The sequence below is a fragment of the Aptenodytes patagonicus genome, chromosome 5, assembly GCF_965638725.1.
Source record: "Aptenodytes patagonicus chromosome 5, bAptPat1.pri.cur, whole genome shotgun sequence".
NCBI classification, from domain to species: Eukaryota; Metazoa; Chordata; class Aves; order Sphenisciformes; family Spheniscidae; genus Aptenodytes; species Aptenodytes patagonicus.
This window is the reverse complement of record NC_134953.1, coordinates 48,500,743-48,514,254: the sequence shown is the minus strand read 5'-3', so window position 1 is coordinate 48,514,254 and position 13,512 is coordinate 48,500,743. Positions and strand designations below refer to the sequence as shown.

Below are 13,512 nucleotides of genomic sequence, written 5' to 3'. Positions count from 1 at the left end.
AAAGGGAGAGACTGTCCATGTCAGATGTGGCTGGTCATGGGAAACAGTTGCCCTCAGCGGAGCGAGAGCAGCAGCTGCGCATGGAGCTGCAGCAAGTAGACCACCAGATTAGCCAGCAGACACAAATGCGAGGACTAGAGGTTGGTACCAACATTTGGAGGAGTGGTGAGGGGTGGTATGGAGAGAGATGAAGCTAGTAAAGCTGCTTTTCATGTGTTGATGATCTTTCTTTGACTGTAACGATATTCAGGAACAATGCTTAATTCTGTGATGCCAGGCATCAGGACTGTGGTACAACTGTAAACCTCTCTGCTCAGCAGCAGAAACTGCCCTGCACTTCATGTGCAAATCAACACCATACTTGAATCTGCACTCTGTGCTCACTCATGTTAGCTTTCACTCTCTCTCGCTTACTCCCCCTCTCTGTTCATCTGTTAACTCAGAGGTAAACTTGTGGTGTAGATACCTGTTCCTCTTGGCTTTACTGCCACTGAAAATGTCTGATTTTATGTACAGAAAGCTATGATCTTCATCTGTTTCACGTTTGGCTTTGTGTTGTACCTGTTTCTTCCTAAATAGTGCAAGCCACAGGAGTCAAGAAAATAAATATTAAAGATATTTAGCTTGGAAAATTAAAGCTTAATATTTTATGTCTCCTTGCTTAGAAGAAATGTAGTCACTTGAAACATGAGGAAAGATAGGAGTCTGCATTTGTAAAAGAATTAATGAGCTGAAATCTTTGTATTTTGTGAGACGCAGAAGGAGAAATCTCAAGGCATAATGAAAGAAGTGTTTTAGCAAAGCTTTAGTTACTTTTTTTTTCCCTCCTAGGAAAAATCAGTAAATATTTACCAGAAAACTATTCTAGGTACCTCAGCAACTATTCATATTAATGTTTTCCCAGAAGGAGTTGCTGTAAGTAGTGGATAGTAGCTTCTGCTGAAACTATGGTTACCTAAGAACATGTGTTATAGAGGAGAGTTATTGCAGATTAGTTGTAAGAGCTCACAATTTTTAAATCGCAGCAGCAGTTACAAGTAGTATGCATTTCTTAGTTACTTGAAACATAACTTGTGTTCTTGTGCTCTTGTTTGGAAACAAGAGGAGAAAATGTTTTAAATTTTGCATGTCTGCTTTTGCCATAATAGAGGAGTATTGGAAAGTTGCAAAACCCCTAAGTGGCCTGTCTCTCCTGCTCATTATTATTGTGATTGTGTCAGTGTTAAATCCTACATAGTTCAGTTTTGAGCCTTGATTTTACCATAATATGAATTTCTCAGAAGTAATCAGTTATTTTGAGTAATAACAGCTTTCAATTTATCTTTTGTGTTCAAAGCTGCAAGTAGATATTTGAAACCCAGGAGGCTTTATTGATTTACCTGTTACAAGGTTGTAGCAATCACTTAATTCAGTCTGAGCATGAAGAACTAGATTATTTTGCTTTCTTCTCAAATGAATGAGCATTGTTACTTGTAGACCAGCCAGATGTTCAGTTGTGTGGAGTTACTGTGTTTAAATGCAGAGCATACGCTTACGGAACTGATTCCCAAGTATTAACAGATTTTTGGAGTGGTTGACATGGCTACTGCCTTTACTTGGCTGCTAGTAACTTGCAACTTGTGAATGACCGTAGTCACTTGCCCCTCTCTGTTCCTGTGCTTCCTAATCGGGGTCAGTAGAGAGCTACATGTTGACATCCACATCTCTCAAGATATTTTATATGATTTAGTAATAATACGGGCTCTACTGTAGAATTTGATAAATTCTACTACTGTAAAGCAGCAGATTTGCTTATCTGCTGTTATCTTTTGTTCAACAAATAGCTTACAAAAGAGTAGTGGTTTTGTTCATGTGCTTAAACTTAGTTTTGAGAAGGGAGAGGTATATGGGGAAAACCCATGCAAATTTATTACAGTAAATGTATTTAACACTGCTTGTTTAAAAGTGAAAAGACTTCTCTGCATTTAAAAAATGTTTAAACTTGCGTTGGAAGTGATTTTGATTGGGACCTTGTTAAACATGGGGAGAGAAGGTCTTGATTTTGCAAATAACCAATACTTGAGAGTTATGGCCTAGAGCTCTTTCTGTGCTTGGTGTGTTGTGTGCTCAGTTGTGTATGTGCTTGGCTTTATGCATTTAGGCTGTTAGTAACAGGCTGCTGTTGCAGAGGGAGGCGACTACCCTGGCAGGCCAACCACAGCCCCCACCCCCACCTCCCAAGTGGCCTGGAATGATCTCAAGTGAACAGCTGAGCTTGGAGCTACACCAGGTGGAAAGGGAAATTGGGAAGAGAACCCGTGAGCTGAGCATGGTGAGTGCCCTGGGGGTGGGAGGCAGAGAGGTGGAGTGGAGAGCCATGTAGCTGGCTGCAGCCCCTTCACCCTGGCAAAAAGGCTCTCTGCTGGATGACCACAGCTGGAGTCATCCATCTCCCTCTTCACCTCTTTATTCTTCAAAACCTCCTGAAAAGGTTCTTGATTCTTCTTTGTGAAGAATTTGAATTCTGGCAACTTTAAAATGCTCTGCTGTTATTTTGTCGGCATTTGAAAATAAATATGGCGCTGAATTTGTTGAAAACTATGAATCATCTCCAAGGTCACTGTGCCATGAGTTCTATAAACTGCTTTAACATAGAAAACATCATCTGCAAGTACAGGCTAGTGTTCAGAAGTCTGTGTGCTGTTACAGTCGATGGTCTTTGCTTGTTGTTACAAAAATCATCCCTTCCTTTTGGGAAATACTGTGTCCTGAGAGGATGAGCATATCTTACTGAGTCTGTTTTCTTGTCTCATGGCTTTTGTGGGTTACACTGTGTGACTCCAATTTACAGGCCTTCATCATTGGTCCCAAAGGATGAAGTCTCAAATTCTTTTAACACAATGTTAAAGAATGTTTCTTCTGTCCTTTTTTTAAAGGAGAGCCAGTCTTCACTGGATATTAAAAACAAACTGGGCACCACTAAACAGACAGAAAACGGACAATTAGAACCACAAAGCAAGGTTCCAGCTGAGGACCTCGCACTGACATTCAGGTAACGTGGGTCTTCAACCTTTCTTTGCATAACGGGAGAATGACTTAATCAGGGTCACACTCTGGTATATGAATAATACCCCTTGCCTCACATTATCTCTGATGTGGAAGCATATACTAGGAAAAGATTATACAAATCAAGCTTTTATAGTGCAAGCATGAATTAAGGGTCATTTCAGCTGATGAGTAGGTGAGTGGAATGAGACTGTATATCAATTAACACAACAGAAGAATTGCAATGTTTGTAAAGCTAGAAGTCCATCTAGCCAATATTGGATGAATAGTAGGGAGGAGCAGGAGATAAACAACAACCATAAAAGAAATCTTTATCTACCATTTTAGTTTCAAAGAAAAGAAATGTTCCAAATGTGAGAGGAAAGTTATTCCATCCTGCTAATGTTTGTGATGTGGATGTTGTCTAGAAAGGTATGTAACTTTGAAACAAAGTTCACTCTTATTTGTAGGCAGTAATTTTTATCTGTGTAGATGCTGGGAATGATTTAAACTCACATTTGATAGTCAATTGAAATAAGATGTTGGCTGGGAATGCTGGAAATCTACAAAGCAACCATTTTCAGATGGCTGCAAGCATCTGTGTGTATTCAGCCTAATACTTTGAACAGAAAAGCTCAAATGCTGCAGATGTTTTGTAAGTCAAGTTTACATAGCTTCATGTGAACAGTTTGGAATCTGGATGTTTATTCAGAAAGTGTATTTATTCAGAAAACGTATCCCTATCAATTGCTTATGAAGTCCTATAACCAATCCTTGAGTTCTGCGCTGCACCATTAGATCGAGGCCTCCAGAGCGGAAACTAATTTTTCCATATGAAATTCTGGAAGTAATGAAATTGAAACAACTATTTCTTTTTTTAAATAAAAAAAATTAAGATAAATGATCCAGGTAAGTTAAATATTCTGGAATGTGTGCATTGTACAGATTGATACTGTACATCTTGTGGCATATACTGAAATACTTTGCAAAATGTAACTAATCTAGAACCCTAAAAATATGTAGTCTTGTTTGTTTTCAATTAGCCTTATGTTAGTTCTTCTCTTTCTGGTAAGTACCTGCAGTGTACCAGACAACCTATTTATTATACAAGGCAAGTCTTTACATGTTTACATATGTTCACAACTGTTCATTGAGATGCTGCAGCAACAAATATTGAAGTCCTTTTACTTAAAATAAATGAAAAATCTCAGTAATTACTTCTCTTCGCCCCTTCCCTCTTTCTTCTCAACTTTCTTTCAGCAGTGATGTTCCGAATGGATCAGCCTTGACACAAGAGAACATTGGCCTCCTGTCAAACAAGACGGCATCTCTCAGCCTGTCAGAGGACCCAGAGGGAGGAGGAGACAACCACGACTCCCAGAGAGCGGGAGTTACACCCACGTCTGCTCCATGAAGTGAGGCCAGCATACCCCAGAGTTTCTTTTGCTGGGGTGTTGGTAGCTTCCATCACGTTTTTTTCCGGGGGTGATTGGAGGAACCCAGGAGCAACAGCAGTAGCAGAGCAGCAGGTCCAGAGGCAATGTGCACAAACACAACTACTAGAAACAAATCCTGCACATAGTTCACATTAACGCATTTTTTAATTAAAAAAATGAAAATTAGCAGTATCTGCAAGCGATTCAAATTAAATTTGTTTTTGTTCTGTGAATGAACTTTATTTTAATAACTTTGGACGCCTTGGATCCCAGGGCTTAAAAAAAAAAAAGATATTATATATATACTCTGTTTGATTAATTGTATGATCTTAATGAAGTAGGTTTTTTCTTTTATTTTGGTATTATTACATACCCAGTGCATAATTCCTTATCACCTTAATTTCTCAATGACTAAAACAACCTGGCCACTTCCTTGTATGGTTTAAGGGTAAACAAGGAATGAAGGTTGGAGAGTAGCTGTGAATTGCAGTGTCAAAAGATGTGCAGCAAACTTCGTTCTTAAAACAATTCCCCCCACTGTGGCTAGGAACTGAACCCTAGCTTGTGCGAGACTGCTTAAATTATTTAAGTTTAAACTACAAGTGACAGAGTCTTTGTCATGTAACAGGTGCAGTCCTTCGTGTATGTCCCAGCACAGCATGTGTAATTAAAGAGGATAACAAAATAAGTGTCCAACATGCATTATTTTATTTGAAGGTTGCTGGCCTTTTATTTTCTGTTGGGACTAAAGAGGTCAGCAGAACGCAGACCAGTCTACTACAGCATGGGTATTTCTGAAGCTGGTTAGCTGGGGCTTGTGGTAGAGAGGCTTAACTAACCAGTGAAGGTTGCGCAGCCATAACCAAGGCTAGAAACATGAAGTAGAGTGAACATAAAGTTATGCAGTTGCTAAAAGGATGTTAACTGGTGAACCATGTTAGTTCATCCAGTGTTTGCTGAGGGTTTTTTTTTCCCCTTCTCACTGCCTTTAAAACGAGCTTACCCAAAGTCCATACAATTAAGTTGATGCAGAGGGACTTACTGATCTCTCTGCCTTTTGAAACAGGTCTTTCATGTATGCCTCCTTCTCAGCAACTCTTGTCTTTGTTTTTTCTTCATTGTTATTTTATTATTATCATTAAAAACATAACAATTTCCTCTATAACTTGATTTTTTTTCCTTTCTTTTGTTCAGTGATACGACAGTTATTCAATTGTAATACTGTTGTGAGGGCCTTTTACTGAAGGACACCAACATCTTTGATGGCAATCAAGATGATGGCAATCTTTAAAAAATAGAGGGGAATTTTTATTTCTTTTTTAAATTTGGCATTGTTTAAAGTCTGTGTGTATTAGAATTTGACACCTGAGAATCAATCTGCAGCTTGTCTGCCACTGCTGCAGTGAATCCTTCCTAGATTCCCCTTTCACAGGGGAAAAGTTGCAGCAAAATGACCATTTAAGGTACAGCACGGATCCTGTCAGAAGTAGTTAAAGTACTGAAAAGCAAATTTTGCTGGATAGATCTAGTGTGCTACTTCTCCAAGTAGATGCTTTGTAAACATAAGGTGGAGAAATGCTAAGCCTTTCTAGATGTTTTCTTTAAAAGTTAAAGAAATGAAAGATTTTGTTCTTGCTGCACGTTTTTTGACTCTTTCGACATGCACTGGCGTGAGACCCTGTATACAAAGACCTCTGTGGAGAATGACGTTAAAGTGCTGCTCCCTCTGCACCTTCTTGGCCTGTTCTCATTTTTTCTTTCTGGGTTAGACTACTAAATTGGAAAGCACTGGTTATGTAATAAATTACTGCATTGCTTTGGTTGGGTAAAGCAAGAGTTAATAATTTTTTTTGTTGTTTTTAGTTTTTTCCTTAAGGTTAACTCCTGCTGAGGTCATAGCAACCTTGGGCTAAGCTTTGCATTCATCATACTGTTAAAACAAAATGGGGGGTGGGAGGGGATACAGTCCCACTATTGCCTACCAGTAGGAGAGTCCAAACAGAAGACTCTTTTGAGTAGCAATTATTTAATTTGCCCAGTCAAGGCACCGCGTTTATATACTATTTCACATTGAATTTGATTATGCCCTACAGACCTGGCTGGTCAAGGATTTGATACACATATTGGCTTGGGATTCGAGCTTTCTTTTTTATTTAAATAAAAATTTATATATAAATATATATATATACATATATACATAGTTATATCTGTATATATATTGGGTATGTTTTAAGAATTTTTTCGCATGAGCGCAGCTGTTGTGATCAAATGTCTGGGAGGTAGAAGCACTGAATGAAAATAAAGGCATTTCTCAGCACACGCCCACACTTTCCATACGTCTTCACACGGGTTTATTTCGCTCTTAGTTGAACTTTGGCCTCTTAATTGCTAAGAGTAGTTTGAAGCTTGTGTTTTTTTCTAACCCCTCTTAACTTTTGGCAAAGAATCATTGCACTAAAATAGCTTCATCTACACCTTGCCCCCATCCATCCGTATCTCCTACTTGAGACCTAGCATTACAGCTGCTCCCCTTCAAGCTGAGCAGAGCTAGGCTGATGCAGTTTTGAGCCCGTCAGGTCTGTTCCTCCCTTCTGTGCTCTGGGCATGACCATGATTAACGTGTTCCCCTGGCAGCCTGCTCACAAGTCAACTGATATGGGCACTGTACCCCGTTCTCCCATGCTTAAGTGCAGAGCACCACCATCAGGTCAGCCTTCTCATTGTAGTTTTTAATTAGTTTACTTCTTCCTGCTGTGTCTTTATTAACACAGGGAGCTCATTTTAGTTGAGATAATAGTGCAATATTCTAATCTAGGAGGACAAGCCCAGAATGTACCTTTTTTGATTGCAGTAATTCTTGATATAAAATGAATTTTCAAAGACGGTTATGATATGTTTGAATCTACAGAGTCATTTTCAACACTAGGAAGAAAATCTGGAGGGGCAAAAAACTTTTTGCCTTTTGTTACTTGTGCCAGCTAGTTTCCTTGCCAAGTTAGGGATTAATTTTTTCTCCACTTTTGCTCCTGGGAGGAGTTCTGCAGTAAGAGCTATTCAGATTGCTGGCCTCCATATGGTGAATGCTTCCAAAACCTGTGGATTAGAAGGGAGACCTTACTGTTGTTTTTTCTCCTTTATCCAACTCTCCGTGCTGTACTTTGTGCATAGTGTCCTTGTTGTGGTCAGTGTGTCCAGGTGAATGCCCTGTTTGCCCAGTATTATAGTTTGGCTTGTTAAATAGTTTGTTTAATATTTACCAACAGTATTGATTTTTGGCTTTGTTTTTTCCCTTCCTCCTCTTGTCCTTTTTCTGCTTTTGCAGAAGTTTAGTTGATAAAACAAGTCAAACAGCAAAATGCAGTGCATGCTTTTAATTCTTTCTGGAAGCTGCACCTAAAATTTTCCCTTTTTGTGGAAAAGCATGCTAGTAGAACTGGGAGGACAGATAGCTCTACATATAACAGAAGCATTGATGGTTACAGCAAATAACTAGGGAATGAAAATGTCTGGAGTAACTCTGTATACTGCTACGTTAATTTCTATAGCCCATCATTGTCTCAGTTGTACAGGAATGCTGTCCACCTCAGTGAAATTGGTCTCAGCTAGAAAGTGGTTTAGTTCCTTCTACTTGGGCAAGAAGAAACAGTATTACAATGGTATAAGGACACTACTGCATCATTTGGTAGGTAGGTTAGATTTTCTACTGCAGTAGACAACTTTGAACACTCAGCGATACCTGGGTTTCATCCCCAGCATGGAGAAACTCCCCAGAATAGGAAGCTTCAAGTGTTAGGTTAAGTTTTGGTATGTCAAACAGTGATTCAGTCAGTGTAGGAATGATGTTTCTTTATTCTGTAGTGTTATTTTCCTCCTTCTTCTGTCAACATCTCTTCTTCCTTTCCTGTGACCTAGCTCTCTTTTCTTAATAGGATAAACTTACTTACACTTTTTCTTCTGCCCCTCTTGTATACTATCGTATCCTGTCCCATTTTAGAGTAGGACTTTTTTATTCAGATCAGAGTACCTTTCAAACTTGCAGCATTGTATCCCCTTTCTTCTCAAGTTCTTCTCTGTCTAGTTTCCTCTGAGCCTTACTCTCTCCCTTTTGTCCATACCTTCCTTCCTTTCCTTCTGTGGCTTCCCCATTCACCCTCCCTGATTGTGTAACAGTGACAGCTTGCTGCCTCAAAACAGAGCATTCAAATGAATTCGCTTAGCCAATAACTTCTGTGAAGTTGCCTTTTCTAATGGTGTTATTACTCAGTGATGCACAAATGTGATATTGCCCCTACTGGTAGGCAAACAGGGGATCTGTATAAACATGGTAAACTGCTGTTTTTCTTTAAAGGAGAGCCAAAGACTTGTGCTTTACACTTTTTTTTCCTGGTGTAGCCATTTTGATTGTCAAATCTTTGTAGGGTTTTGTGAGTTGACTGTATTATCCTAATAACAATTTACAAAAGTTAATGATTGTCAAGCCTTATCCATACGTTGAATTGTGGAAAATCATTCCATTCAGTCATACAATTTGCAATGTACTGAGATGTATCTGGGGTATTCTGACATGTTTTCAGTCTCTCATGTGCTCTCTCAGCTGAAGGAATGGCTCATTTAGAGAGGGAGAAGGAACATAGAAATTTAATATAATCAAAGAAGCCTTGTCTTTAAGTGTTTAAGTCTAAATTGAATACTAATTTAAAATTTCTTCAGTTACAGTAAAAGATAAATCTGTGTTGCAAATGTGACTGACTTTTAAGCCCATTGGAACTGAAAAGACTTGTCAAACTGTAGCATTACATTAAATTAGATGTGGAAGAAGCAAACTTGTATGATGATATCGTCTCTTGACAGCACAAATTGAGTAAGGTGGGGCAAATTCTTTATTAGAAAGGACTAAGAGTGAGACTTTTCATTGATAATACAAGAAAGTCACTCGCATTTCCCTTCCTTGATCTAAAACTGTTGCAGACTGTTACAAAGGCTTCCAGGTTCAGAGAGAAATCTATAAGTCAGAGTAGCATAAACGCTCATTTCCATTGCCATTTCCATTTATAAATCGGACTATAGTGAAGCAGACTTACAGGATAGTTGTCTGAAGAACCCGAATATGAAGTATCTTCAGTTGACTAAGCTATTTCAGACCCCCTTTCATGGTCCAAGAAATTCAGTGCTAATAATCAGGAGGCTCAAGAGCAGGAGTGCCATCTCATCTTCTTTGTTCTAAAATGGGGGGGGACACGTATAAGCAGTGTGCAAGTTTTCTGCTTGTCTGTGTGTGTATGAAAAAGTTTTTGTAGTCCTAGAATAGCTAGAAGGAACACAGAGTAGGACTGGGGCATGACGTTACCTTCATATTCAAATTTTGTCATCGTTCACTTTCCAAAACACACACTTCCTATTTGCATCTCCTAATGTTGGTAGCACTGATCTAAAAACAACCAAAAAAAAGTCAGTGTGTCAGCAACTTAATTTTTTGTATCGCAATAAATTGGTTCCCCTGGATGAAAAAAAGGAAGCAAAAGTTCTTGAGTTGTCTAAATGGCAATTTAGACATGAACTGGAAAAACATCTGCCTTGCTTGAGTAAATGTAAACTCTGAATTTATGAGGAAAGTGAAACAGCTTTTCTGAGCCACCTTTTAGGTATAGCCTTGGTGCTAACAGTTGGGTGGTTGTTATTTGTGGTATACCAGCATACAGATTATGTAGCGCAAATTGATTTATTCTCAGATGAAATATAATCTGAAATGTCAAAAACTTCATTTGGGGATTCTCTTTTCCATACTCAACTGTTATCAACTGCATTATTTTCTGTTGAAATGTCGAGGGGGTGAAAGAGGCTAGAGTAAGTTAGTTCAAGTCATGCAATATCAGTAAGCGATTTTGGGGAATGTTATCTCAGCACAGTGTCCTTACACAGTTAACAAGTGGTCTTTATTGTGTAGGAAGAAGAATGTAACTGCTTAGTGTTGTCACAGTCTTTGAGGCGCTTCTTGTGATGCAGGTAGAGCCTTGATTAGCAGGAAAAGGAGAACAAACTTAATATTGATTTTCTTTATTTTATTTCCCCATGGCAAGTGTAATACCATGCTGTGGAAACTCTTTGAACACTATGGTAAGCAAAGAGGGTGCAGCTTTTTCTGAAATTTCCCAATTAAAAAAAGCATGTGGGAATGTGGATTTGTCTGCATTGGGAACATCCCAGTCATTTGAACCTTAAAATATGTGACCATAATAATCAAAACTGAATGCCTATAGCTTAGTGACCTAAATAATTAACTGATCTTTCCCAGGCAATCTTTGCAATTCCAGTGAGTTTGTGAATGATTTTAGTGCAAATTGCCAGGTGTTCAGCATTTGGGAAAGTTTAGGTGCCTAGCTTCATCCAGCAAGGCAGGTGTCTTTGGATATACAGGCTGGATGTTTTCATATTCCAGGAAACAACTGATTCTAAGATTTGAAAGTTTTAGGAAAACACAAGTATTGACTTCAATTTGAAAAATACAGTTTTGGGAAAGATGGAGGCAACAGGTGGTGCAGTGCCTCTGAAAATAAAAAGCATTAGAGATGATGGAATTACATACGAAATGTATATGGGGAAAATATATCTGTAAGCAAAAAAGAAAATCTTGTGGAGTATTTGATGTTTAAGAAATTATTTGCTTCTTTGTAATGTTAAAAAGATTTATAAATAGCTCTGTGGCAGACAGTACTCACAAGTCTTTGGCATCCAAACCAGATTGTGTATTGGATGGATCCCACAACTGGATGTGTGCACTGACCTCTTTATTTCTAGCTTTTTAAAAAGAAACTTGGTAGCAGCATTTTATAAATGTATAAAGCAACCTGAGACAGAAGAGAAGAAACCCTGTTCACATCACAGCTGCTGCACAGTTTACTATTGGTACCTTTAATCGGCAGCCTCTCCTAAGTGAAGCTGCTCTAACATGGGCAAATCTTCAAATCATTAAATGACTTTCAGTTTTTTCTAATTTTAAGGAGTTCCCATTACCCCTTTGGCCTCTGCTTGCTGTGTAAGCAGCCTCTATGCTAAGAGGAGCTTTCCTTGAAGTCAGCTTAGCAACTGTGCTGTAGCTTGATTATTTTTCCCTATTTTCTATAACTGGTAGCATAGTGTCAAGCTCTTTCCCCATTGTATTTGTTGCTATGGGGAGGAAGAGGTGAGATAAGGCATGCGTGGGAGGAGGGAGGAAGAGTTGTGGGATCTTCTATATGACAACTCCCACCCCCTCTTTGAAATGATCCACTTCCAGTTGTGGGATTTCTCTACAGATGACTTTCCCTGTTTTTTGTAAGCCTAGTTTTCTTTGATCTTGTTAGTTCCATACAAGTCTCCCCGAGACATTCTGCAGTCATTATCACCTTTTTGGGTGGAGTTTATTTTATTTTTTGGTTTGTTTGGTTTTTTAAATAACTTTTTAACATTGGTGCATATATGCTTGGGATAGAGCTCATGTAATTTTCCAATCGTATTGATTGTATGTGATTGTGCCCTGCAGAGGTATATTTAACAAAAAAATAAAAAGGATAGTCTAGGTAATAAAGGAGACCATGAGATTTGTTGAGTCAGGTTATGAACTGTTTCTTGAATTTATTTAGGATCCTGGATAAGTGAAATTACCTGTCTGCTGTTCTCATAAATCAATGCTAAACAAAATGTCATGAATTCTCTCTTTCTGTTTGAACTGGTTCTTTTCTTGCTTTTCTTCTCCTTCTGCTGTTTTCTTCCTTTCCTGCTTCTCTTCCCCATCAAAAAAAAAGTCTTGAGCCTTTATGGGAATTGCTAACTGGGTTGATATTGTGAATATTTATTGTTTGTAACTATCAAAACATTTTAATAGGAGTAGAGATTAAGTAGAATGTATGAGAAGAATTCCGTAAACTGAATTCTTTGCAAGTTCAGGGGAATTTTGAAGTCTTGTACATACAGGCCTGGTCATGGGGGAGGTATTCAGAGGCACACAAGGCATTGAGAGCGCTTTCCTTGAAAGGTTAGATGCTTTACTACCTTTTGGAAAAACTCTGAGATGACAAAAGGAGTAGAAGAAAGGGTTCGCTATATCCAACTCCCTGTGTCTTTACTCCTGCAACATACTTTTTAAACTTGAAAGAAAAGCCTTCTAGATATTATGCTGAAGTGGGATGGAGCGGATTGAAGGAGGCAAAAGGCAAGAGGATCCAGAGATCTGAAAGTCAGTATTTGTCTCCTTTATTTCTTTTTTAGAACTATAGAGCCAACAGTGTCACTTTTGTATTAAAGAACAAGGAAGTGGAGACCTGTTGTGTGTGCATGGTGGTTGTCTAGAAAAAGCCATATGTTGAAACGCTATTTCTTCTTCCCTCTTCACCTTGCTTTTCTCCCTCTTAAAGCTGGCTCAGCCTCACCTTGCTGCCGCATAGTGTCTAAGGGTCCTTTGAGTTACAGATTCAACAAAAAAATAGTGGAAAGGTGGCGATTCACTACTTCGTTTGTAAATAGATGGAAGTGTCTACAAGGTCTTACCTGCTTTTCTGTCAGCATTTATATTAAATGATAAATTAATGGAGAACACTTTGAAATATCTCTCATTTTCTGTCTGGGATAAATGTGCATTCTTCTAGATTTTGTGTGAGGTGTAAGACTGGGTAAGACTGACTGTGTGAGACTTTCTCCAGGTCAAGGTGCGCTTGTTCTCTGCCGGGCTGGAGCCCAAGAGATGCCAAATAGCAGAGAAGCCGCGTGCCTCTGTTTGGGGGTCTGGTCTGTTCTCCTCTGACTCTGCCTGTAAGCTAAGTGGCTTCTTCATGTATTCAGCAGAGGTGAATGAGAAAGGATACTCAATTAGCAAAATGGATTATTTTGCTCGAAGAGAGTCTACGTATTTAAAAAACAAAACAGAACAAAACAAACCCTCCAGAGCAAGGAGCAAGCAGCGTGCCTCTAATGTTGAGCCTGTTTTGGAACTTGCCTTAAAGTGAGAATAAGGTTTGCCCCACTGTCTGGTTTGTGGTTTTTCATCTTTTCCTTTCACTCCTTTTTGTGGGCTTTAGCA

At 38.8% G+C, this 13,512-nt stretch overlaps 1 protein-coding gene across 5 annotated transcripts in view; it reads left to right on the top strand.

Annotated features, from left to right (window-relative positions):
- The window catches only part of RC3H1 (ring finger and CCCH-type domains 1), an 81,136-nt gene that overhangs the window by 55,496 nt on the left and 12,128 nt on the right, over positions 1 to 13,512 (top strand). Inside the window, exons 17-20 of one of the 5 annotated variants that reach the window (XM_076339617.1) lie at positions 5 to 140; positions 2,168 to 2,311; positions 2,916 to 3,031; positions 4,288 to 13,029. In XM_076339617.1, coding sequence (XP_076195732.1) covers positions 5 to 140; positions 2,168 to 2,311; positions 2,916 to 3,031; positions 4,288 to 4,438 — 547 coding nt within the window. In that variant the 3' untranslated portion in view covers positions 4,439 to 13,029. Of the gene's footprint in view, positions 1 to 4; positions 141 to 2,140; positions 2,312 to 2,915; positions 3,032 to 4,284; positions 13,030 to 13,512 lie in introns of those variants that run through there. The other 4 variants (XM_076339615.1, XM_076339614.1, XM_076339613.1 and 1 more) reach the window with 4 other exon arrangements.